We start from the raw sequence: 26,748 nt of genomic DNA, 5'->3' as shown, positions 1-26,748 counted from the left end.
TTGTGATGCCCCCAGCTATGGTTTTCTTTTTTAAAATTCCCCTGGCTATTCAGGGTCTTTTCTGATTCTACACAAATCTTAAGATAATTTGTTCCAACTCTCTGAAGAAAGTCCATGGTATTTTGATAGGGATTGCATTAAACATGTAAGTTGCCCTGGGTAACATTGACATTTTCACAATATTAATTCTGCCAGTCCATGAGCATGGAATATTTGTCCATCTCTTTGTGTCTTCCTCAATTTCTTTCAGAAGTGTTGTGTAGTGTTTAGGGTATAGATCCTTTACCTCTGTGCTTAGGTTTATTCCTAGGTATCTTAAGCTTTTGGGTGCTATTGTAAATGGGATTGACTCCTTAATTTCTCTTTCTTCAGTCTCATTGTTAGTGTATAGAAATGCCACTGACTTCTGGGCATTGATTTTGTATCCTGCCACACTGCCAATATGCTGTATGAGTTCTAGCAATATTGGGGTGGAGTCTTTTGAGTTTTCTATGTAGATTATCATGTCATCGGCAAAGAGGGAGAGTTTGACTTCTTCCTTCCCTATTTGAATGCCTTTAATGTCTTTTTGTTGTCTGATTGCTGAGGCTAGGACTTCCAGTACTATGTTGAATAGCAGTGGTGAGAGTGGACATCCCTGTCTTGTTCCTGATCTTAGGGGAAAGGCTCCCAGTGCTTCCCCATTGAGAATGATATTTGCTGTGGGCTTTTCTTAGATGGCTTTTAGGATGCTGAGGAATGTTCCCTCCCTCCCTACACTCTGAAGAGTTTTGATCAGGAATGGATGCTGTATTTTGTCAAATGCTTTCTTTGCATCTATTGAGAGGATCATATGGTTCTTGTTTTTTCTCTTGCTGATATGATGAATCACATTGATTGCTTTACAAATGTTGAACCAGCCTTGCATCCCGGGGATAAATCCCACTTGGTCATGGTGAATAATCTTCTTAATGTATTTTTGGATCCTATTGGCTAGTACCTTGTTGAGAATTTTTGCATCCATGTTCATCAGGGATATTGGTCTAGAATTCTCCTTTTTGGTGGGGTCTTTGTCTGGTTTTGGAATTAAGGTGGTGCTGGCCTCATAGAATGAGTTTGGAAGTATTTCATCTCTTTCTACCTTTCTGAATAGCTTTAGTAGAATTGGTATGGTTTCTTCTTTAAATGTTTGATAGAATTCCCCTGGGAAGCCATCTGGCCCTGGACTTTTGTGTCTTGGGAGGTTTTTGATAACTACTTCAATCTCCTCCCTGGTTATTGGCCTGTTCAGGTTTTCTATTTCTTCCTGTTCCAGTTTTCGTATTTTGTGGTTTTCCAGAAATGCATCCATTTCTTCTAGATTGCCTAATTTATTGGCATAAAGCTGCTCATAATAAGTTTTTAAGATCATTTGTATTTCCTTGGTATTGGTGGTGATCTCTCCTTTCTCATTCATGATTTTATTAAGTTGAGTCTTTTGTCTCTTCTTTTTAATAAGGCTGGCTAATGGTTTATCTCTCATTAATCTTTCAAAGAACCAACTCCTGGTTTTGTTGATCTGTTCCACAGTTCTTCTGGTCTCGATTTCGTTGAGTTCTGCTCGAATCTTTATTAACTCTTTTCTTCTGCTGGGTGTAGGATCGATTTGCTGTTTTTTCTCTAGCTCCTTTAGGTGCAAGGTTAGCTTTTGTATTTGAGTTCTTTCCAGTTTTTGGATGGATGTTTTTATTGCAATGTATTTCCCCCTAGGACTGCTTTTGCTGTATCCCAATGATTTTGAATGGTTGTATCTTCATCCTCTTTAGTTTCCATGAATCTTTTTAATTTTTACCTGATTTCCTGGTTGACCCTTTCATCTTTTAGCAGGATGGTCCTTAACATCCACGTGTTTGAAATCCTTCCAAACTTCTTCTTGTGATTTAGTTCTAATTTCAAAGCATTATGGTCTAAAAATATGCAGTGTATGATCCCAGTCTTTTTGTATCAGTTAAGCCCTCATTTGTGACCCAGTATGTGGTCTATCATGGAGCAAGTTCCATGTGCAGTTGAGAAGAATGTGTATTCAGTTGCGTTTGGATTAAAGTTCTGTAGATATTTGTGAAATCCATCTGGTCCAGTGTATCATTTAAAACTCTTGTTCTGGGATCCCTGGGTGGCGCAGCGGTTTAGCACCTGCCTTTGGCCCAGGGCGCGATCCTTGAGACCTGGGATCGAATCTCACATCGGGCTCCCGGTGCATGGAGCCTGCTTCTCCCTCTGCCTATTTCTCTCCCCCCACCCCTCTCTCCGTGTGACTATCATAAATAAAAAAAAATTAAAAAAAAACTCTTGTTCTTTGGAGATGTTGTGCTTAGAAGATCTGTCGATTGTAGAAAGCGCTACATTGACGTCACCAAGTATAAATGTCTTATTATCTTAAGTATGTCTTAACTTTGGTTATTAACTGATTGATATACTTGAAGCTCCCACATTCGGGGCATAAATATTCATGATTGTTAAGTCCACTTGTTGGCTAGATTCTTGAAGTATGATATAGTGCCCCTCTTCATCTCTTACTACCATCTTCGGGATAAAGTTTAGGTTATATGATATAAGGATGGCTACCCCTGCTTTCTTTTGAGGGCTATTTGAATGGTATATGTTTCTCCAACCTTTTATTTTATTTTCAGGGTGTAGGTGTCCTTCTGTCTAAAATGAGTCTCTTGTAGACAGAAAATAAATGGGTCCTGCTTTTTTATCCAGTCTGACACCCTGCGCCTTTTGATGGGGCCATTAAGCCCATTCACGTTCAGAGTTGCTATTAAAAGATATGAACTTAGTGTCATCATGATACCTATTCATTCCCTGTTTTTGTGGATTGTTCCCTTGGACTTCCTCTATTACAGAATCCCCCTTAGTATTTCTTGGAGAACTGGTTTGGTGGTCACATATTCTTTCAGTTTCTGCCTATCTTGGAAGCTCTTTATCTCTCCTATTCTGAATGAGATCCTTGCTGGATAAAGGATTCTTGGCTTCAGGTTCTTCTCATGTAGGACCCTGAATATATCTTGCCAGCCCTTTCTGGCCTGCCAGGTCTCTGTGGAGAGGTTTGCTGTTAATCCAATATTTTCCCCCATAAATTTAGAGATTTCTTGTCTCCAGGTACTTTAGGTACCTTCTCTTTGTCTTTGGAATTTGTAAGCTTCACTATTAAATTTTGAGGTGTTGAGCAGTTTTTATTGATTTTGGGGTGGGGAATCTCTATTTCCTGGATCTGAATGCCTGTTTCCCTTCCCAGATTAGGAAATTTTTCAGCTATGAAATACATACAAATACATATTCTGGACCTCTGTCTCTTTTGGCACCCTCGGGAATCCCAATTAAACATGGATTTTTCCTTTTGAGGCTGCCACTTATTTCCCTTAACTTATCATGATCTTGTTTTTTCTTTTTTCCCTCAGTTTCCCTTTTGCCATCAACTTGTCTTCTAGGTTACTCACTCGTTCTACCTCATTAACCCTCATAGTTAGGACCTCGAGTTTGGATTGCATCTCATTTAATTGATTTTTAATTTCTGCCTCATTATATCTAAATTCTGCAGTAATGAAGTCTCTTGAGTCCTTTATGCTTTTTTTCTAGAGCCACTAGTAGCTGTGTAATAGTGCTTCTGAATTGGCTTTCTGACATTGAATTGTAATCCAAATTTTGTAACTCTGTGGGAGAGAGGACTGTTTCTGATTCTTTCCTTTGAGGTGAGTTTTTCCTTCTAGTCATTTTGCCCAGTGCAGAGTGGCCAAAATAAGTTGTACTGGGAAAAGGAGAAAAAGAAGAGAAAAAAGAAAAGAAAAAGAAAAAAATAGAAGAAGAAGATAAGAAAAAGAAAAAACGGGAGGGAAGCAAACAGAAATCAAAAAACAAGGGGGAGTATCCTCTGATTCTCTATACTGTAAATCTCTCAACGTCCCCTGGAACTTTCCAGTTCTGCTTGGTCAATAACTTGCTTTTCCCCTGTCCGTTTAGCTGGTCTTCTGGGGGAGGGGCCTACTGTGCTGATTCTCAGGTGTGAGCACTTGGGAGAGCTGCTCAGCCCCCTGCCTGGTGCAGTGCTCAGTGAGTAATGTTTATCCTGTTTATCCTGTGAGGCCACTGTGAGGCTCAGTGGGGGTTGTTTATCCTGTGAAGCCCCGGGAAGAACAACAGTGGCGGCAGTCAGCTCTCCAGCCCTGGATTCAGCTCCTGCAGTAACTACCGGAGCTCTCAGTCTGTAGGGACCTGGATGTTCCAGGGGGGAGGGCGCCGATCTGCACAGCGCGGGGGCAGGAGCGTCCTCTCTGTCCTGGGCCCTCCCAGCCTCTGCCCATCCCGAGGGGAGAGCTGGATCCCTGGCTGTGTCCCCCGGCGCCCTGGGCTCTGCGGCCTGCACCGCTGGAATCGCGCTCTCGGCTGCAGCCCCCTCTGCACAGAGCCGCCGCCGGAGCTGCCACCTGAGCTGCTCCCCGCCTTGCTGGACACTTGCTGTAGCCCTTTAGGGAGCTCGGCTGTGGGGTGTGGCGCGCTCTCCGCCTGGGGCGCAGGTCCTCTGTTAGTGCCCCTGGGATCCTGAGGGCATCCCTGCCCCTCCTGGGGTCCTGCTCCAACTCCCTGGGAGCGCCTTTCGGTCTGGGAAGATGGGTGAAGGTCCTGCTTCTCTGGGACTGGGCTTTCCTGTCCTGCGGGCAGTTGCCGGGGGGGCCTTAGCCCGGCTCCTCACGGGGCCCCTCCCCCTTGGATGCTTTTTATTTCTTTATCTACCCCCCCACCCCACCCCCCGTCTTCCTACCTTGATAAAAGCGTGAACTCTTCTCACTGTGGCATTTTTGTTCTCTCTTTAATTCTCAGGCCGAATTCATAGGTTTTCAGGATGATGTGAAAGTTATCTAGGTAATTTGGTGGGGACAGGTGACTTGGCGACCCTACTCTTCCGCCATCTTGCCCCTCCTTCATATGTAGAATTTAATAAATAAAACAGATGAACATAGAGGAAGACAGGGAAAAATAAAATGAGACAAACTCAGAGAAGGAGACAAATCATAAGAGACTCTTAACCATAGGAAACAAACTGAGGGTAGCTGGAGGGGTGGTATGTGGAGGATGGGGTAGCTGGGTGATAGGCATTAAGGAGGGCAGTGATGGAATGAGCACTGGGTGTTGTATGAGACTGATGAATCACTGACTTCTACCTTTGAAACCAATAATATAGTGTATGTTAATTAACTGAATTTTAAAGAAAAGAAATACACCATTTCTCTCTGTCTTCTACTGGTTCAGACTCTTGTTTGAACACATCGACCCATACCACAGATGGTGGGGAGCAGCAGATGAGAGAAGAGCAAGGAGCCAACCACAGGGAGAGGTGGAAGCAGTCTGCACCCCATGTCAGAACTTAGTCCTGCCTCTGATCCTGATGGAGTGTGATCTTGGGCAAACCCTCTCAGGGCGTTTGACTTCTCATTTGCAAAAACAGAAGGTTGTTCTTCCTGGTGAACATCCTAGAGATATTTTGCAATTCTGGTGATAGACTGAACATGAAATGCTTTAACATGAATGGACATTGGGAAGCACAGATGGCTATATAAGAGAATGAAGATCTTTCATTCGTTCATTCATTCATTTGCAGATCTTGGTGCCGTGTGTGGTTGGCTGTCCTCACCTCTGCTCCTATTCCTTGGGTTTCCTTCAGAGCATTTACTGCAGGTCATAATTACATTTTTATTTTTATGATTAGCTGCCACACTAAAAGGCTCTAAGCATGTGTCTTTCAGCTAACAGATGTACCATGACACTTAGACCAAGAGTCTGGCAAACATAAGGCCCCCAGTACTCATTGTGGAATAAATTATGAATACTTTCCGTTGCTCTGAAGTTTGTGGCTGTGTGTCAGCCAGACTCTATAGCAAGAGGAGCGCACTCCAGGAAGGGAGAGTCAATGTGTGTGCATTTCATGCTGCATCTGGGAAATGTAGACTTGTCCTCAGAGGTCTTCAGAAAAAGAGCTTTGGGAATTCTGGTGGAGATGTTGGGCTCTGGCCAGGAAACTGGGATGACCTCAAATATGGTAAGGCATCTCAGTTGGCCATAAGGTTTGGAGGGAGTTTGGCCTGAGCAGTGTGTGGAACCTATAGAAGGAGCAGTGTGAACATAGGCACAGCCCACATGAATGTCCACAGGAAGTTCCTTCTAGGGAGTGTGGTTTGTGACCATGTTCTATAAAGAGAGGGCTTAAATGGATGCTTCCCTCCTCCCCAATTGTGAAGAACCTTGAATGTCTGACCAAAGAATATCAGCTTCTCAGGTAATGAATTGATAGCTCTTAAGAATATTTGGGAAAGCAGGTGACTTGGAGATGTAATATAAAATGTTAATGTGAAGAACATGTATTACTTCTGATGGAAGATGGGTTAGGAAGTAGAAAGGACCCTGGTGAAGGTGGTGTTCATGTGCTGGAGAGGAGGGGATACACATGGGAGAGACAAGGAGACAGGCAGATTAGATGTGGGGTTGAGATGGTTGGGGCATGTGTGATTGGAGTGGGGTTTGGGTTTCTGGCAGAACCATTCATTGAGGCAGGAGGCTTGGGAGAGGGGTTGGAAAGAATGATCATGGAAGATTGATCGAGTTACATGGGGGTTACATGGAGCCTGAAAGTTCAGGGGAGGCTTGGAAGTTGTTAGTTTATCTGAGATGAGAAAAGTAAAGAGTGGGGATGAGGCTCCCGAGATGTCCCCGTGACCTATTGCTACACAGTATACCCACACTCAAATTTAGTGGCTTTTTAAAAGCCAGTTGGATCATGAATCTACAGTTTGGATAGGGCTCTGTGAGAATGGATGTCTTCTCAGTCACAGAATCTGCTTGGTTGACTTGCTACGCATTGTGCACATTGCAGTCTAGTTCAGTCACAGGAAGTGAAAGTTGCTGCTGGCTGTCACTTGGAATCTCAGTTGTAGGTGGCCTCTCTGTGTGACCACTTGGGTTCCTCACAGCATGGTGTTTAGGTTTCAAGCATGAGCATCTCAGGAGATGGGAAGTAGAGACTCAGTTTCTCAAGAATCGGGCTGGCATGGTGTCTCTTCTGCTGTGTTCTACTGGTCTATTTGGTCTATTTGCAGTCACAAATCAAAGGGGAGGAGACAGAAACTCCAACTCTTGATGGGAGGAAAGTCCAAGATGGTTAGAGCTCATTATCTGGCTCCAAGAAAGGGCTTAAAAGTATCTGTTGAATGAATGAGTAGATGAATTGTGTAAGGACAGGTGCAGAGAGGAGCAGTATCTGGCATTTGAGGGAGATAATTGTTGGACAAGTTTGGCTGTAGTTGGTGAGGAGGTGGGTAGGGTTGGGGAAGTCAGGAGGATCTAGATTGGTGAGGACCATGAACTCCAGGCTAAGGGGATGGGACCTGAGTGTGGGTTAGACTGTTCAACAGAGGGTAGCCACCTGAGTTGCCCAAGAGGAACAGGAGCAGAAGTTGAGCCCTAGATCAGGGCCTGGTCCAGGTGAAGTCCCCTGGGGTCAGTAGGTGAGTGTGTTTCTGACCTCAGTCCTCGTTTGGCTGTGGCCATGATCCTTGTTCCAGCCAGCCCTCAGGCCTGACAATTCGTCCCTGGTACCTGTGGAATGAATGCACAGGGCACACTCAACAGTCGAATCCCTGGCAGCAGAGGTGACATCCCAGCTAGTTCTCTGGGTTGGGGAGCCAGCGGAGAATTAGGGCTGGTCTGACCTTTGTAGTGGATGAGAATGGTGGGGTCCCTTTTGAAGCATGTTTATAAGCCTTCTGGGCCCTTGGTAAAGAACAGGGCTGCATTTACTCTGTGAATATATCTTCCTATGGTCATGAGCCTTTGGACTCTGAAGTCATGGGGATTGCAGGACATGGCTTCTTTCTTGGGTGCCTCCAGCCCTCTCGACCTTAAAGAATGAAACTCCTCAGGGGGCGGTAGGAGTGTGTCCTTTATGGAGATTTCTCCAGGCCCTTCTCTGCCAAGCGTAGAAGCAGCCTGGGTTGCATGTACAGAGGCGGGCAGGATTCTTTGTGGCCCTCACCAAGGCCAGGCCTCCTGCAGCTCTATCTCCCTGGGTCCAGCCCAAGTCAGTGTGGGCTGGATGGCTGGATGCTATCAAGGTCACTGAGAGAGACTTTGAGCCTCCTCACAACCATCCAGCTGAGGGAGGTCCCGGCTGACATGGCAACCACTCTGAGCGGAACCTGATCTGAGGGAGTGGACAGAAAGCAGGAGCTCGCCAAGGCCCCGACTGAAGCTCTGAGTCACACTGGCCTTTGTTCCTTGCTTGCTCTCGCCCTTGGCTGAGGGGCAGTCGGGGAGCCTTCTGCCAGCTCAGAGCACTGGCAATGTTACCTGTGTGGACCTCTTAGGAAACGTACCCTGGTGTGGGCAAAGAGGACAGAGGATAGACTTGGACATCTTGCTCCTGCAGATGTGGTCGCAGCCTGACCATGGTGGTCACCCAGCTGAATCTGGAGTTTCGCTTCCAGGGCCAGAAGCTGCGAGGCTTCAGCTGTGAACTCACCCGGTCCCCCCATGGAGTCTTCCCTGAGACCATCTTCACTATCATTTGCCAGATTGTGGTGCCCATTCTACTCTCCGGCTTGGGCATGTTGACAGCCGGCCTGGTGATGAACACCATCCAAGTGCGTACTGGGTATATGAGGGCCAGCTCAGGGCCCTGGGTGGAGGGTGAGGAGAACCAGGCTCCCTGGGCATCACGGATAGGACTGGCCAGGGGACAGCAGAGGCCCTGAGTGGGGCTGCAGCCCTGAGCCTGGCCTGATGTCCAGGAGTCCCGCAATGGTGCCTGCTGCAGGTTCCTCCAATAGCCTTGGGGAGGTTCAGATCCTCTGCCATTTGCTCACTCCCTGAGAAAATTCGTTAGCCTCCCCCTCATCAGCTTCCCCAGCTATAGATGGGGTTAACGAATGCACCTGCATCATAGGGTTGTGAGGGTGGGCACTGTTCCCTCCAGCTACCCCCATCTCTATGGGGCTCTTCATGGGAGGGGGACAAGGTCTGGAGCCTGGGCTGGGGTCCAGGCAAGCATGGGGATGTGGTGATCTCTGTTGCGTGGAGGCATTTGTGGGGAGGCCTCCAAGTGAGCATATACTTCACTTCTTCTGGTCTGCTTATGCCCTGGGATTGGCTCAGGTGATGCTGTCTGAATCATCGAGGGTTGGCTCTGTTTGCCTAAACATCTTTATAGAATTAGTTTGTGATTCCAGAAAAACTAGGCAATAAATGTAAGTGAAGAAGTGAGGGTGCCCATGATCTCTATCAACATTGTGGTGTGTATCTGTTAAGAAAGTATGGCATCATACAATATGATATGCTTTTTAGTCAGTGGAATTAAATTTAAATTTCATTTTGGAGGCCCTGGGGACATCCCAGCTAGTGTGTGCCTTCCTCAGTTAAACCCGTATCTCCTTCCCGATGACCACTCAGCATTCCCTGTGCACCTGTCTCTGAGGTGGAAAGGGATACTCAACACCCACCTGTCCCTTGGCCTCTGGATTAGGCTCATGATGCCTCCTGGGTGGCCTCTGCTTGCACAGCTCAGCAGATGGTGCTCCTCCGTCCTGGGGCTGGGGCAGCTTGCTGTCAGCATTCATTTGGGCTTGCAGCCTAGATACCCATCTCTCCCACCTCAGAGCTTCATCCCTTGAGCTGCTCCAGTAGTCTCACCCCTTCCCTAAGACCCTTCTGTGGATCCTGGGGAGAAAGGCTCTGCTCTGGGTCTCTTCTTTTTTGACCTTCCATGACCTCCTTGTGGAGCATGGGTTCGACCCCCTCCAACCACCTTGCATTTCCCTTACTTGCTATGGCCTGGAAAACTATTGATCAATCAGTTGAAGGATCTTGGTAGAGTCTAGAAGATGTGGTGGCATGTGAGGGGAAGATGGGCTTGGGATGATGCGTGGCCAACAGTAGAGGTGGCACAGAAGGCCAGTCTAGGAAGAAGTCCAGCTGGAGGGCGGAACACCTCTCTGGGCCTGTGTGTCTAGCGTGCACAAGAAGGGGTGTCTTAGGCTCGGGCCCAGAGCAGACTGGGGGAAGATTGCAATTTCAGGCCTTGAGCCATCCAGCATCAGGAGGCCCAGCAGCTGAGAGAAACAGAAAACAGCCCCGGAAGACACTGCTCATTCCTTCTCCCCACTTTGCAAACATGCAGTGACTTCCGGGCGGTGAAATTCAAGGGCACTCAAGTTTGTGTGGCTCCTGCCTATGCACCACAACCACCCTGCTCGCAGCCGCTCAGTGGTGCAGGAGGCGGCCTTGCCAGTGCCGCTCCCCAGAGGAGGCCACAGCACAGGAGGGTGACCTGCCCCAGCTGCACCCAGGCTCTGCATGCTGGGGCCTTGGGGTGTGTGAGTCTGCATCAAGCACGACCGCCTGGCAAATGCGCCGTATGGCCGCCCCTGGCACAGTGGGCTGGCCCCAAGGCCACGGTGCAGGTGCTGGCTTGACCTCTAGACTTGGGGCCAGGGGTCTCTGTTTATAGGGTCTGGGTTCAGTCTCTAGTGGGGCCCAGGGATTGAGACCCAGTAAGTGGCCAGAGTAGCAGTTCATTTTTATTTTTCAAAAAATTATTTTTCTGTTACACAAGGAAAGTACAAATGTTTCTCTTTTTTATAAAATAAATATTGCAGTTGAAGTTAAGCCCTCAGTCTCCATTTTTTCCTGGAGGAAGCCTCTGTTATCAGGTCATGTGTGTCCTTCAGACTTTATCGGGGTTATGTGAGTGAGCATGCACCCGGAGGCAATGACTGTGGTTTTAACTGTTAGAGTCAGAGAGGATTCAGACAGGATGCCTGCTTTGCAGCGCAGAGTAGGTTAGGTGAATTCATTCATTCATCTGGTTCCTCATTTACTCACTCAGCATATTGTGTTGAATTCTGTGCCAGCTGCTCTTGGGCCTTGGGGGTGTCGCAGTGAGTAGAAACAAACCTGTCCCTGCCTTCCTGGCATTTGTAGCCTCGCGGGTGAGGCAGGTGCTCATTGGATCATCCCACAAAGGAGTATAAGGGAGCAGAAGCAGTGAGCCAAGAAAGAGGAAACAATTCATTCTTCCCAGAGGGTTCAGAGAATCTGTGTTCAATAAGACAATGGAGTTGGACCTTAAAGGACAATATAACAGTTTCTAGGATGATGTGAGAGGTAGCAAACGTTCCAAGCAAAGGGAACTCTGTGTGCAGAGATACAGATGAATGAGGGGGCATTTGCAAGGAGTGAGGAAGATCAAGTGGCCATGGTCATGGGGACAGGGCGCTGGACAGGTGGGGAGGGGACCTGTCTGCTCTGCTCAGGCTGTACGCGTAGTACAGACAGTCTTTTGGTTATTGGTGAGGCTTCTGTGGCAGGGGATGCTGAGAGAGGGGGGTTATTTTTACTCCTGAGTTGGTCTTGTGTGTTGGCCCAACAGAGAGTGCTTCAGAGCAGGCCAGCTTGCTAGAGGTGGGAGGAGGCTTGGGGTAGAGGATGCCAGCCTCAGGGGAGGCCAGGGCCCAGGCAGGGAGGCCTGCACCAGGAACTGGATGGCAAACTGACCTGTCTGGATAGGATATGGTGCACTGATAGGACAGTTGCACAGGGCACTGGGGCCGGATGCTTCTGGGAGACCGGGAGGCTTCCAACAGACAGTAGGAGCACCTCCTTGCCTATGACTCATTTCTGTTGCTGCAAACACATGGGCCACACCAGACACACATGTTTGCAAGGCAGCCTTGGACCCAGCTTGGCCTCCGGTTTTCCCAGCTGCTGAAGGCCAGAGAAAGAAAGGGGCTCTCCTGAGGCCCACTGGTGCTCTTCACTGAATAGTATTAAGAAAATTACATGGCTTTTTTATTCTGTGTTTAATTTAAACCCATTTAAGAAACTATTTGGTCTGACAAATGCAAAGGAACTTGCCACAACTTCTTTGAAGAAATTTGGAAGATGTGCCAACATGTGTATTCGGATTGATCTTATTTCTTTGCTCACCAGCACTGGCCCGTGTTTGTGGAGGTTAAAGACCTGTTGACGTTGGTGCCACCTCTGGTGGGCCTGAAGGGGAACCTGGAAATGACACTGGCATCGCGACTCTCCACAGCTGTAAGTAGACACCTGAGCGTCTAGGCCACCTGTCCCCTGGGGTTGGCCACTGGGCACCTCCCAGTCTTGCCTTGTAGCTCGTTAGCAGGTGGGCTGTACTTTCTGGAAACACCAGTATCATGAAGGTTTGTTCTATCATCATGCTCCATCTGGTCACTCCTCCTGGCCTGCCATCCTGTTTTTCCATGGCCCAGCTAAACTGCTGACAAGGGCTGGACCCAGCCCTGTGTGCCACTGATTTAACCCGGTTTCAGGGGCTGCTCTGTGTCCCTGAGCCCAGCTCCACACACACACATACAAGCTGTAATGAGCAGCACAGGCTTACTGGAGGGTTTGGGAGAGGAGATGGAGGATTTGGATCACCACACTGCCCACCTCGGTTAGAGGATTTTTTTTCTCTAGAATGGCTTCTTGAATGTTCCATCAGCAGAGGGGTCTGTGTTTCACACTCTTCCTCTCGTGGTCACTCCTTCACCTCTTGTGGCTACCCTGGGAACTGAAAGTCTTCTTCCATTATGTAGAATGGTCTCTCCCCTTCTATGAAGCCCATCTCACATCCAGTATGTGCATGGTACCTGTGGCAAGAGGAGGTGTGGTATACACAAGAGAAGGAAAGATGAGCGATAGAGCTGGAATAGTGCAGGCAAGGGGCAGAGGCTGCCTGAGAGGTGGGTGAGGGGCAGTCAGCTGGACAGTGGCCCCTGAGGAACCACACCCTCATCCATGGGGCCTGTGCCATGTGTCCATTCTCATGTGGACAGGGTCTTTGCAGGTGTGGTTAAGTGAAGGACCTTGGCCTGGGAGATGACGCCGGGTTATCCAGGTGGGCTCCAGTGTCATCACAAGGGAGAGGAAGACAGGGGAGTTTCAGAAGAAAAAGTCATGTGAGGGATGCCAAGTCAGAGAATATGCTAGGCCACTGGATTTGAAGACAGAGGAAGAGCCAGGAAATGTAGTGCTACCTGCTAGGGAGGGAAAGAAACAGATTCCTCCCTAGAGCTTCCAGGGGAGTGAGGCCCTGTTGACACCTTGATGTTTGCCCCAGAAGGCTCATTTCAGACTCTGTGCCTCCAGAACTATAGGAGAATGCATTTGTTGTTTCAAACCATGAAATTTGTGATAATTTGTTACAATAGTAATAGGGAATTAATGCATAGGGCTGGATCATTTCTAGCCTCATAGGACATTGAAATGTTTTAAGTAGCAGATAACATGATGCAGACACATACATGTGTGATTACGTTGGGAAGTGTTTGAGAGGGAAGAAGTATTGATTGCCATCTCTTCAGTTAAAGTATAACATTTTTATTTCATGATGCTTCCCTACATGTTAAACATTCTCTACAATGATCAAATCTTAGTTGTAATTTGTTTAAAATACATCAAACAGGGAGGGCAAAGACAACTGGTAGTATAATTCATTACAGGCGTCTGTCCAAGGAGAATACCATTATCATCGCAGTAGAACCTTTGAAGGTACTCCACACCCATTCTTTATTTTTGTTTAATTTGCTATATTAGGTATAAATTAATAAAATAGAAACTCACAAATATTAAGTGTACAGGTCATTGGCTTTTGACAGATCTGTGTCCCTGTGTAAGTACCACCCCAGTCGAGATCTAGAACATTTCCTTCTCCTCAGGAGATGTCTCCTGACATACTCTGTCCAGCCTCTCCTGCCACTCTGTCCTGGCAACTGTGATCCAGCTCCAGTCTCCTTAGATAAGTTTTGTTTTCAATGAGCATTCATGATTTTAAAAAAATATTCTTAGTGCAACTTGAAGTACAGGAATTTTTTATATTGTTTTATATTTACTTTGTTTTATTTACATTGTTACATATTTCTGTTCCAGAACCTATATTGTTCTGGATGTTTTAGGTAATGTAATAAATAAAGAAGTAAGAGCCTCCAATATTGACAAGGAGGAAAAAAACTCATTATTTTCTATAGATTTTGCCATTTTGGAAAAATCTAAGCAAATCAACTATAAAACTATTAAACTAATAAGCTCAATAAAGTGATCTGGTTTCAAAATATCTGAATGAAAGTTTAAAAATATATGTATTGACATACATAAATGTGTATCTGTGTATTCCTGTATACACTAGAAATAATCATTTATAAAATACAGTTAGAAAAGAGGTATCTTTCAAGCCATTAACTAATTTTAAAACATCTTCAGACTGAAGCCTCAGAAATGTTCAGGACTTATACAAATAAAACAGCAATACTTTACAAGGGAAATATAAATTTGGAGAGAGAGAGAGATCAAGTTCCTGAATGGGAAAAGTCAATGCTGTAAAGTTACCAATTTTCCTTGTTTTAGTTTATAAAATTAGTGCTGTTGCTATCAGTATGCCAGAGGGAATTAGGAGAACAATATTATTTTAAAATTGACAATATTATTTTAAAGATGATCTAGATACATATGTGAGTGAGAATAGCCAAGGAAATATTAAAAGGAAAAGAGAAAGAATACTGATTTCCGCATTTTATTTAGTTTTATTTTTTTCCGATTTTTTAAATAAATTTATTTTTTATTGGTGTTCAATTTGCCAACATATAGAATAACACCCAGTGCTCATCCCGCCAAGTGCCCACCTCAGTGCCCATCACCCAGTCACCCCCACCCCGGGCCCACCTCCCCTTCCACTACCCCAGGTTCCCAGAGTTAGGAGTCTTTCATGTTCTGTCTCCCTTTCTGATATTTCTCACTCATTTTTTTCTCCTTTCCCCTTTTTTCTTTTTTTTAAATAATAAATATATTTTTTATTGGTGTTCAATTTGCCAACATACAGAATAACACCCAGTGCTCATCCGGCAAGTGCCCCCCTCAGTGCCCATTACCCATTCACCCCCACCCCCCGCCCTCCTCCCCTTCCATCACCCCTAGTTCGTTTCCCTGGGTTAGGAGTCTTTATGTTCTGTCTCCCTTTCTGATATTTCCCACAAACTTTTTTTCCCTTCCCTTCTAGTCCCTTTCACTATTTTTTATATTCCCCAAATGAATGAGAACATATAATGTTTGTCCTTCTCTGATTGACTTATTTCACTCAGCATAATACCCTCCAGTTCCATCCACATTGAAGCAAATGGTGGGTGTTTGTCGTTTCTAATGGCTGAGGAATATTCCATTGTATACATAAACCACATCTTCTTTATCCATTCATCTTTCGATGGACACCGAGGCTCCTTCCACAGTTTGGCTATTGTGGACATTGCTACTAGAAACATCGGGGTGCAGGTGTCCTGGCGTTTCATTGCATCTGAATCTTTGGGGTAAATCCCCAGCAGGATCGTAGGGCGGATCTATTTTTAACTCTTTGAGGAACCTCCACACAGTTTTCCACAGTGGCTGCACCAGGTCACATTCCCACCAACAGTGCAAGAGGGTTCCCTTTTCTCCACATCCTCTCCAACATTTGTGGTTTCCTGCCTTGTTAATTTTCCCCATTCTCACTGGTGTGAGGTGGTATCTCATTGTGGTTTTGATTTGTATTTCCCTGATGGCCAGTGATGCAGAGCATTTTCTCATATGCATGTTGGCCATGTCCATGTCTTCCTCTGTGAGATTTCTCTTCATGTCTTTTGCCCATTTCATGATTGGATTGTTTGTTTCTTTGCTGTTGAGTTTAATAAGTTCTTTATAGATCTTGGAAACTAGCCCTTTATCTGATACGTCATTTGCAAATATCTTCTCCCATTCTGCAGGTTGTCTTTGAGTTTTGTTGACTGTATCCTTTGCTGTGCAAAAGCTTCTTATCTTGATGAAATCACAATAATACATTTTTGCTTTTGTTTCTCTTGCCTTCATCGGTGTATCTTGCAAGAAGTTACTGTGGCCAAGTTCAAAAAGGGTGTTGCCTGTGTTCTCCTCTAGGATTTTGATGCAATCTTGTCTCACATTTAGATCTTTCATCCATTTTGAGTTTATCTTTGTGTATGGTGAAGGAGAGTGGTCTAGTTTCATTCTTCTGCATGTGGATGTCCAATTTTCCCAGCACCATTTATTGAAGAGACTGTCTTTTTTCCAGTGGAGAGTCCTTCCTCCTTTGTCGAATATTAGTTGACCATAAAGTTCAGGGTCCATTTCTGGGTTTTCTATTCTGTTCCATTGATCTATGTGTCTGTTTTTGTGCCAGTACCACACTGTCTAGATGACCACAGCATTGTAGTACAATCTGAAATCTGGCAGTGTGATGCCCCCAGATATGGTTTTCTTTTTTAAAATTCCCTTGGCTATTCGGGGTCTTTTCTGATTCCACACAAATCTTAAAATAATTTGTTCTAACTCTCTGAAGAAAGGCCATGGTATTTTGATAGGGATTGCATTAAACGTGTACATTGCCCTGGGTAACATTGACATTTTCACAATATTAATTCTGCCAATCCATGAGCATGGAATATTTTTCCATCTCTTTGTGTCTTTCTCAATTTCTTTCAGAAGTGTTCTATAGTTTTTAGGGTATAGATCCTTTACCTCTGTGGTTAGGTTTATTCCTAGGTATCTTATGCTTTTGGGTGCAATTGTAAATGGGATTGCCTCCTTAATTTCTCTTTCTTCAGTCTCATTGTTAGTGTATAGAAATGCCACTGACTTCTGGGCATTGATTTGTATCCTGCCACGCTACCAAATTGTTGTATGAGTTCTAGCAATCTTGGGGTGGAGGCTTTTGGGTTTTCTAGGTACAGTATCATGTCATTGGTGAAGAGGGAGAGTTTGACTTGTTCTTTGCCAATTTGAATGCCTTTAATGTCTTTTTGTTGTCTGATTGCTGAGGCTAGGACTTCCAATACCATGTTGAATAGCAGTGGTGAGAGTGGACATCCCTGTCTTGTTCCTGATCTTAGGGGAAAGGCTCCCAGTGCTTCCCCGTTGAGAATGATATTTGCTGTGGGCTTTTTGTAGATGGCTTTTAAGATGTCAAGGAAAGTTCCCTCTATCCCTACACTCTGAAGAGTTTTGATCAGGAATGGATGCTATATTTTGTCAAATGCTTTCTCTGCATCTAATGAGAGGATCATATGGTTCTTGGTTTTTCTCTTGCTGATATGATGAATCACATTGATTGTTTTACTAGTGTTGAACCAGCCTTGTGTCCCGGGAATAAATCCTACTTGGTCATGGTGAATAATTTTCTTAATGTTACTGTTGGATCCTATTGGCTAGTATCTTGTTGAGAATTTTTGCATCCATGTTCATCAGGGATATTGGTCTGTAATTCTCCTTTTTGGTGGGGTCTTTGTCTGGTTTTGGAATGAAGGTGATGCTGGCCTCATAGGATGAATTTGGAAGTACTCCATCTCTTTCTATCTTTCTGAATAGCTTTAGTAGAATAGGTATGATTTCTTCTTTAAACGTTTGATAGAATTCCCCTGGGAAGCCATCTGGCCCTGGACTCTTGTGTCTTGGGAGGTTTTTGATGACTGCTTCAATCTCCTCCCTGGTTATTGGCCTGTTCAGGTTTTCTATTTCTTCCTGTTCCAGTTTTGGTAGTTTGTGGCTTTCCAGGAATTTGTCCATTTTTTCTAGATTGCCTAATTTATTGGCGTATAGCTGTTCATAATATGTTTTTTAAATCGTTTGTATTTCCTTGGTGTTGGTAGTGATCTCTCCTTTGTCATTCATGATTTTATTAATTTGAGTCTTCTCTCTCTTCTTTTTAATAAGGCTGGCTAATGGTTTATCTATCTTATTAATTCTATCAAAGAACCAACTCCTGGTTTTGTTGATCTGTTCCACACTTCTTCTGGTCTCGATTTCGTTGAATTCTGCTTGAATTTTAATTAACTCTCTTATTCTGCTGGGCGTGGGGTCCATCTGCTGTTTTTTCTCTAGCTCCTTTATGTGTAAGATTAACTTTTGTATTTGAGTTCTTTACAGTTTTTGAATGGATGCTTGTATTGTGATGTATTTCCCCCTTAGACCTGCTTTTGCTGCATCCCAAAGATTTTGAACGGTTGTATCTTCATTCTCATTAGTTTCCTTGAATCTTTTAATTCTTCCTTAATTTCCTGGTTGACCCTTTCATCTTTTAGCAGGATGGTCCTTAACCTCCATGTGTTTGAAGTCCTTCCAAACTTCTTGTGATTTAGTTCTAATTTCAAGGCATTATGGTCTGAGAATATGCAGAGGACGATCCCAATCTTTTGGTATCGGTTCAGACCCGATTTGTGACCCAGTATGTGGTCTATTCTGGAGAAAGTTCCATGTGCACTTGAGAAGAATGTGTATTCAGTTGAATTTGGATGTAAAGTTCTGTAGATATCTGTGAAGTCCATCTGGTCCAGTGTATCATTTAAAGCTCTCGTTTCTTTGGAGATGTTGTGTTTAGAAGACCTATCGAGTGTAGAAAGTGCTAGATTGAAGTCACCAGGTATAAGTGTCTTATTATCTAAGTATGTCTTAACTTTGGTTATTAATTGATTGACATATTTGGCAGCTCCCACATTCGGGGCATATATACTGAGGATTTTAAGTCCTCTTGTTGAATAGATCCTTTAAGTATGATATAGTGTCCCTCTTCATCTCTCACTACAGTCTTCGGGGTAAATTTTAGTTTATCTGATATAAGGATGGCTACCCCTGCTTTCTTTTGAGGACCGTTTGAATTGTAAATGGTTCTCCAACCTTTTATTTTCAGGCTGTAGGTGTCCTTCTGTCTAAAATGAGTCTCTTGTAGACAGCACATAGATGGGTCCTGCCTTTTTATCCAGTCTGAAACCCTGCGACTTTTGATGGGGTCATTAAGTCCATTCACGTTCAGAGTTACTATTGAAAGATATGAGTTTAGTGTCATCATGATATCTATTCAGTCCTTGTTTTTGTGGATTGTTCCATTGGACTTCTTCTTAAAGAGAAATTTTAAGAGTCCCCCTTAAAATTTCTTGCAAAGCTGGTTTGGAGGTCACATATTCTTTCTTTCAGTTCCTGCCTGTCTTGGAAGCTCTTTATTTCTCCTTCCATTTTGAATGAGAGCCTTGCTGGATAAAGTGTTCTTGGTTGCATGTTCTTCTCATTTAGGACCCTGAATATATCCTGCCAGCCCTTTCTGGCCTGCCAGGTCTCTGTGGAGAGGTCTGCTGTTAATCCAATATTTGTCCCCATAAAAGTGGAGATTTCTTATCTCTTGCTGCTTTAAGGATCTTCTCTTTATCTTTGGAATTTGCAAGCTTCACTATTAAATGTCGAGGTGTTGAGCAGTTTTTATTTATTTTAGAGGGGGAATCTCTATTTCCTGGATCTTAATGCCTGTTTCCATTCCTAGATTAGGAATGTTTTCAGCTATGATTTGTTCCAATACATATTCTGGACCACTGTCCCTTTCGGTGCCCTCAGGAACCCCAATTAAACGTAGATTTTTCTTCCCCAGGCTGACATATTTTTCCCATTAATCTATCCTCATGATCTTTTGTTTGTCTCTTTTTTCCTCAGTTTCCCTCTTTGCTATGAACTTGTCTTCTATGTCACTCATTCGTTCTTCTACCTCGTTAACCCTTGTCTTAGGACCTCTAGTTTGGATTGCATCTCATTCAATCGATTTTTAATTTCTGCCTGATTAGATCTAAATTATGCCATCATGAAGTCTCTTGAGTCCTTTATGCTTTTTTCTAGAGCCACCAGTAGCTTTATAATTGTGCTTCTGAAATGGCTTTCTGACATTGAATTGTAATCCAAATTTTGTAACTCTGGGGGAGAGAGGACTGTTGCTGATTCTTTCTTTTGAGGTGAGGTTTTCCTTCTAGTCATTTTGCTCAGTGCAGAATGGCCAAAAACACGTTGTATTGGGAAAAGGAGAAAAAGAGAGAAGAGAAAGAAGAAAAGAAAAAAGAAAAAAAAGAAAGAAAAAAAGGAGTAAAAAAGGAGAAGAGAAGAAAAAAGAAAAAAAGGGCGGGGGGAAGCAAACAAATAAAAAAAACAAAAGACAAGGGGGCGTATCCTCTGATTCTGTATACTGTCAATCTCTGACTTCCCCTGGAACTTTCCAGTGTTGCTTGGTCAATAATTTGTTTTTCGCCTTCTGGGGGAGGGGCCTGCTGTGCTGATTTTCAGGTGTTAGCACTTGGGGAAGGTGCTCAGCCCCCTGCCTGGTGCAGGGCTCAGTGAAAGATGTTTAAGGTATGTATCTGGTGAGGCCACTGTGAGGCTCAGTGGGGGTTTATCCTGTGAGGCCCCAGGAGGAACAAGAACAGTGGCTGCGGCCAGCTCTGGAGCCCTGGATTCAGCTCCCACAGTAACTATGGAGCTCTCAGTCTACAGGGGCCTGGATGCTCCGGGGCGGAGCTGCTGATCTCCTCAGCTCGGGGCCGCTCGGAGGTTGAAGGGTCCTTGCAGTCCTGGGCCCTCCCGGCCTCTGCCTGTCCCTGGTGGAGGCCGGATCCTGGGCTGTGTCCGGCGCCCTGTGCTCCGGGGCCTGCGCTGTTGGAATCGCGCTCCCGGCCGCGCAGCCCCCTCCGAGTATAGCCTCTGCCGGAGCCGCCCCGAGCTGCTCCCCGGGGCCGCGCAGCCCCCTATGCGGGGAGCCTCAGCCCGCCCCTCCGAGCTTCTCCCGGGTTCCCCGGTGCACGCGCTGCAGCCCTTTAGGGAGCTCGGCTGCGGGGTGTGGCGCACTCCCCCGGGGCGCAGGTGCCTGTTAGTGTCCCCGGGAGCCCGAGGGCATCCCCGCCCCCCTGGGTCCTGCTCCACCTCCCTGCAGCCCCTTTCCGCCCAGGAAGGTCGGTGCAGCTCCTGCGTCTCCGGGACGGGGCTCTCCTGTCCTGGGGACACTCGCCCCGGCCTCAGCCCGGCTCCTCGCGGGGGCCCCTCCCCCTGGGAGGCCTTTTGTTTCTTTATTTCTTTTTCCCCGTCTTCCTACCTTGATAGAAGCGCGAACTCCTCTCACTGTAGCATTCCGGCTGTTCTCTCTTTAAATCTCGGGCCGAATTCGTAGATTTTCAGGATGATGTGAAGGTGATCTAGGTAATTTGGTGGGGACAGGTGACTCGGGGACCTACTCTTCAGCCATCTTGCCCCTCCTCTCCAGTCTTTGTACTTTTGTGACTGTATTATTTCACTTAGCAGAGTGTGATCAAGTTTACTGATATTTTAGCATGTCAGAATTTACTTTCTTATTAACTCTCATATTCCGTTGTGTGTATAGAGCACTGTTTGTTTATCCATTCATTCTTTAGTACACACTAGAGTTGTTTCCACCATTTGTGTATTGCAAATAATATTGCTATGAAAATGCGTATGTAGCTATATCTTAACATCCTTGCATTCAATTCCTTCGAGGTACAATTTCTAGATCATGTGGTAATTCTATTTTTAATTTTTTGAGGAACCACAATACTAATTTATGTAGGGGTTGCACAATTTTAGACTACCAACAATGGTGCACAGGAGTTCCAAATTCCCCACATTATTTCCAGCACTTGTTACTTTCTGTTTCTTTGATAGTGATCATCCTAATGGGTGTGAGGTGGTACCTATTGTATTTCTGATATACATTTCCCTGGTAAATTAGTTATGTTGAGCATCTTTTCATGTGCTTTTTAGCCATTCTGTGTTGGAGTAATGTCTATTCAAGTCCTTTGCATATTTTTAATTGGGTTGTTGTTGTAGTTTGTTCTTTATATATTCTGGATATTAATCCCTTATCAGATCTGTGATTTGCAGATATTTTCATGCATTCTGTAGGTTGCCCTTGTACCCTGTTGATGGTATCCTTTGATGCAGAGAAGTTTTTAATTTTGATGTAGTCCAGTTTGTTTATTTTTACTTTTATTTTCTGTGCTTTTGTTATCATATCCAAGAAGTCATTGCCAGATCTAATGTCATAAAGCTTTTCTCCTATGTTTTCATAGAAGGCTTTTGTAGTTTCAACTCTTATGTGTAGGCCTTTGATCCATTTTGAGTTCATTTCTAGGTGTGATATTGGGGTCCCACTTGATTCTTTTCCATGTGGATATGCAATTTTCTCCAGCATGATTTGGTGAAAAGTTTGTCTTTTCCCCATGGAATACTTGTGGCATCCTTGTTGAATATCTTTCAACCATATATGTGAAGGTTTATTACTAGGCTCTCTAGTCTATTCCATTGATCTACATGTCTGTTTTTATGTTAGTGCCACACTGTTTTGATTACTGTAACTTTGTAATACGTTTTAAAATCATGGCATGTAAAACCTCCCACTTTTTCTTTCCTTTTTTGTGATTATTTTGGTTATTTGGGGTTCCTTGAAATTTCATATGAATTTTTTCTTATGATTTTATTTCTTTATTCATGAGAGACACAGAGAAAGAGGCAGAGACATAGGCAGAGGGAGAAGCAGGCTCCCTGCGGGGAACCTGATGTGGGACTCGATCCCAGTACCCCCGGATCATGACCTGAGCCAAAGGGAAATGCTCAACCACTGAGCCACCCAGGTGCCCCTCATATGCATTTTTTAAAAAGATTTTATTTATTTATTCATGAGAGACACACACACACGGAGAGGGGGGGCAGAGACAGAGGCAGAGGGAGAAGCAGGCTCCATGCAGCGAGCCCGATGTGGGACTTGATCCTGGGTCTCCAGGATCACACCCTGGGCTGAAGGCAGCGCTAAACCACTAAGCCACTGGGGCTGCTCCTTATATGCATTTTTAAATGGATTATTCTCTTTTGCAAAAAAATACCATTGTGATTTTGATAGAGATTGATAATAATGTCCATCTTTCATTTCTAGTTTTGAGTCTTTTCTTTTTCCTAGTCAGTGTAGTTAAAGATTTGTGAATTTTGTAGATCTTTCCAAAGAACCAAATCCTGATTTCATTTTCTCCTTTTTCTATTCTCTTTCTTTCTTTCTTTCTTTCTTTCTTTCTTTCTTTCTTTCTTTCTCTTTCTTTCTTTCTCTCTTTCTTTCTTTCTTTCTTTTTCTTTCTGTGTATATTTTTCTTTCTTTCTTTTTGTGTATTTTTCTTTCTTTTTGTGTGTGTCTTTCTCTTTCTTTCTTTCTATCTATCTATCTATCTATCTATCTATATTTTTTATTGGAGTTCGATTTGCCAACATATAGTATAACATCCAGTGCTCATCCCGTCAAGTGCCCCCCTCAGTGCCCGTCACCAGTCACCCCAACCGCCACACACCTCCCTTTCCACTACCCCTTGTCATTTCCCAGAGTTAGGAGTCTCTCATATTTTTTCACACTCTCTGCTTTTTCTCACTCATTTTCTTTCCTTTCCCCTATAATCCCTTTCACTACTTTTTTATATTCCCTGTATGAGTGAAACCATATGATGATTGTCCTTCTCCGATTCACTTACTTCACCAAGCATAATACCCTCCAGTTCCATCCACATTGAAGCAAATGGTGGGTATTTGTCATTTCTAATGGCTGAGTAATATTCCATTGTATATATAGACCACATCTTCCTTATCCATTCATCTGTCGATGGACACCGAGGCTCCTTCCACAGTTTGGCTATTGTGGACATTGCTGCTATGAATATTGGAGAGCAGGTGAACTGGCATTTCACTGCATCTGTATCTTTGGAGTAAAGATACTCCAAAAAAGGGGACAGGAAAATCCCCAGCAGTGCAATTGCTGGGTCATAGGGCAGTTCTAGTTTTACCTCTTTGAAGAACCTCCACACAGTTTTCCAGGGTGGCTGCACCAGTTCACATTCCCACCAACAGTGCAAGAGGGTTCCCCTTTCTCCACATCCTCTCCAACATTTGTTGTTTCCTGTCTTGTTAATTTTCCCCATTCTCACTGGTGTGAGGTGGTATCTCATTGTGGTTTTGATTTGTATTTCCTGATGGCCAGTGATGCAGAGCGTTTTCTCATGTGTTTGTTGGCCACGTGTATGTCTTCTTTGGTGAAATTTCTGTTCATGTCTTTTGCCCATTTCATGATTGGACTGTTTTTTTCTTTGCTGTTGAGTTTAAGAATTTTCTCTTTATCTTTGAAATTTGCAAGTTTCACTATTAAGTGTCGAGGTGAGGTGTTGAACATTTTTAATTGATTTTTTGGGGGGTCCTCTATCTGTTGGGTCTGAATATCTGTTTCCTTCCCCATATTAGGGAGGTTCTCAGCTATGACTTATTCAAATATACTTTGTGGTTCTCTCTCTCTCTCTCTCTCTCTCTCTCTCTCAGCCTCTTCTGGAATCCAAATTAGATGTATAGTTTTCCTTCTCAAGCTATCATTTATTTCCCTAAGGCTTTCCTCATGGGCTCTTAATTGTTTTTATCTTTTTCCTCAGCTTCCTTACTTGCCATCAAATTGTCTTCTATGTCACTCACTCTTCCACCTAATTAACCCTAGCAGTTAAAGCATCCAGTTTGGATTGAATCTCAGTTAAACTATCTTTAAGCCTGATTAGGTTTCAGTTCTGCAGTAACAGAGTCTCTAGAGTCCTTTATGCCACCAGTAACTTTATAGTCGTACTTCTGAATTGAATTTCTGACATTGTATTTGAATCCCCATTCAGTAACTCTGTGACAGAGAGTATTGCTTCTGGTTTGCTCTTTTGTGGTGAATTCTTCCTTCTAGTCATTTTGTCCAGTGTAGAGTGACTGTATGAGCGGGCTGAGTCAAAAATATTAACCACGTCCTATGTAAAATACACCCTAGAGAACTCCGAAGAGTTCAGAGGCCAGAAAATAAAGGAAAAAAGAAGAATAGAGCAAAATAAAACAAAAGGACCACTAGAGGTGGAACATACTGATGGGATTTGAGGCAGAGTTCAATGAACAGTTTATTGACCAAGTTGTGGACAGGGTTATGGGAAACCATCAAGGTGCAGTAAAGCACCCAGGACTGGCAACAACAGGAAGTGATGATTAGTCTAGGCCTAAAGGGGCAAGAGGATGGGTGGGAGTGGGGATGGTTCTCAGAACCCTGGAGAGCTGAACCTACAACCTGTCAGTTGTAGGAGAGGGCCATTTGGCTGGAGCTGAAGGTCTGTGTGAAGGAACACAGCCACGGGGCAGCGGGAAGTACACAGAGATACACCTACCCCATTCTCACCTTTGCTGTCCTGCTGGGGCCTTTCCATGACTCCCATTGGTCAGAACCAACCAGAAACAGCAAGGCAAGGGAGCTTGTATATGCAGCTCTATGTGTCAGCCTTCCAGGCACAATCCAGACCCAGGGAAGTACCTGGAGGGTACCTTTCATCATCACAGTCTGAATCTATGAAAACAGCCTGTTTGATGCAGCCAGTAAGGAAAACTTTAGAAAACCTAAAACTTTGATAGGATCCCATAGGATTTCACATAGAAACCTATGCCTGTTAGACATTAAAAGGCGTTTTAAAATGTTCAGGTATATGTGATCTAAATGCACATTTGGGAAGGGCCTCCCCAACCTCTTCTGCTGAGGTGAATCTAAGTTGGTCACTCTAATAGATGCCCCAACTTTCACTGATTTTCTCTTTGCATTCTTAGCAAAAAGTTACCAAGCCTGTGCTTAGGCTGGCTTTGTTTGTTTGTTTTTGTTTGTTTGTTTTAAAGATTTTATTTTTTTATTCATGAGAGACAGAGGCAGACACAGGCAGAGGGAGAAGCAGGCTCCCCGCAGGGAGCCTGATGCAGGACTCAATCCTAGGACCCCCGGATTATGACTTGAGTCAAAGGCAGATGCTCAACTGCTGAGCCACCCAGGTGCCCCTAGACTGGCTTTGTTGCTCCAACTCTTACCCTAACATCTCTGGGACTGCCATTCCAGGGTAGAGCTGTGTCCATCTCCTTGATTGAGACCTGGCCCCTGGGTCTCCTCCCTGTGGTTTATCCTACTGGCCTGGTCTTCACTATCTTGCCCTGCTTCCTTCTCTGCCTCTTACTGGCTTAATAAGTTCCTCCACAGTCCTAGAAAATGGACCATCTAACGATGTTCACACCAAATCCCACCAGCATCCTGGACTATCTCAGCATCCACATAGATAACTCACCCCAAACCCAAGCCTCCCAATTTTTGGACAGCTTCCTCTCCAGTGATGTTCACCTCCATTCCACTTCAGCTGCCCAGGCCCCGTGCCTGGTCTTGAAATACTTACACATGCTCCAAAATCCTATTACTTAACATTCTACCTCTTCTCACGGCTTCCTTCCCTCTACTGCTCTTCCTTCCTCATCTCTATGAGGTCTGCTAGCTCCCCAGCCCTCCCCTCCTCCTCCTGCACCTCTTAGTAACACTCTCTTTCCTGTTTAGCCTCGACTTGGAAATATCACATCTTGAGAAGGAATGCCTTTCTGATTCATACTCAGGGGTCATGGGCCAGTAGCACCCCTTAACTGAAGAGAACTAGAGTTGGAGTTGGCTGACTGATAGGAAACAACAAACAGGCATACGGAGTCCAGTAAGCACCTAGTACAGTGGGGAGCAGAGAATGGAAACAAGCCTGCTGTTTGGCACAGGGCAGCTCTGTGGCTGTGTTCTGCTCCACCTTGGTCCCTTGTCCCTGTGAGCACCCCTGAGGTGGGTACCTGTCTATTTGTGAAGGAAGAGTCGCCTGGGACTCCATGGGTGTTCCTTGGTGCATCTGAGGAGTCCATCATGCCAAAAACAAAAGTATCCCCTTATTTGTTCATGAAAAGTAATTCCATTTTTCCCTTGGAGTTCAGGAACTTCATGAACTCAGTACAAAGGAGCTAGGAAAATATATTTATCTATGTCCCAAA

General features: G+C 44.6%; 1 protein-coding gene across 10 annotated transcripts in view; it reads left to right on the top strand.

Annotated features, from left to right (window-relative positions):
* SLC41A3 (solute carrier family 41 member 3) overlaps positions 1–26,748 on the top strand; it is an 84,726-nt gene that overhangs the window by 27,588 nt on the left and 30,390 nt on the right. For 7 of the 10 annotated variants that reach the window (XM_077857548.1, XM_077857551.1, XM_077857543.1 and 4 more), the window contains exon 3: positions 11,992–12,099. The exons of 1 other annotated variant lie outside the window; for it this stretch is intronic. In XM_077857548.1, coding sequence (XP_077713674.1) covers positions 11,992–12,099 — 108 coding nt within the window. Of the gene's footprint in view, positions 1–8,155; positions 8,649–11,991; positions 12,100–26,748 lie in introns of those variants that run through there. 2 more of the 10 variants (XM_077857550.1, XM_077857547.1) reach the window with 2 other exon arrangements.

Source organism: Canis aureus, chromosome 19 (assembly GCF_053574225.1).
Source record: "Canis aureus isolate CA01 chromosome 19, VMU_Caureus_v.1.0, whole genome shotgun sequence".
Classification (NCBI taxonomy): Eukaryota; Metazoa; Chordata; class Mammalia; order Carnivora; family Canidae; genus Canis; species Canis aureus.
Note: the sequence above shows the minus strand (reverse complement) of the source record. Positions and strands in the feature narration are given on the sequence as shown.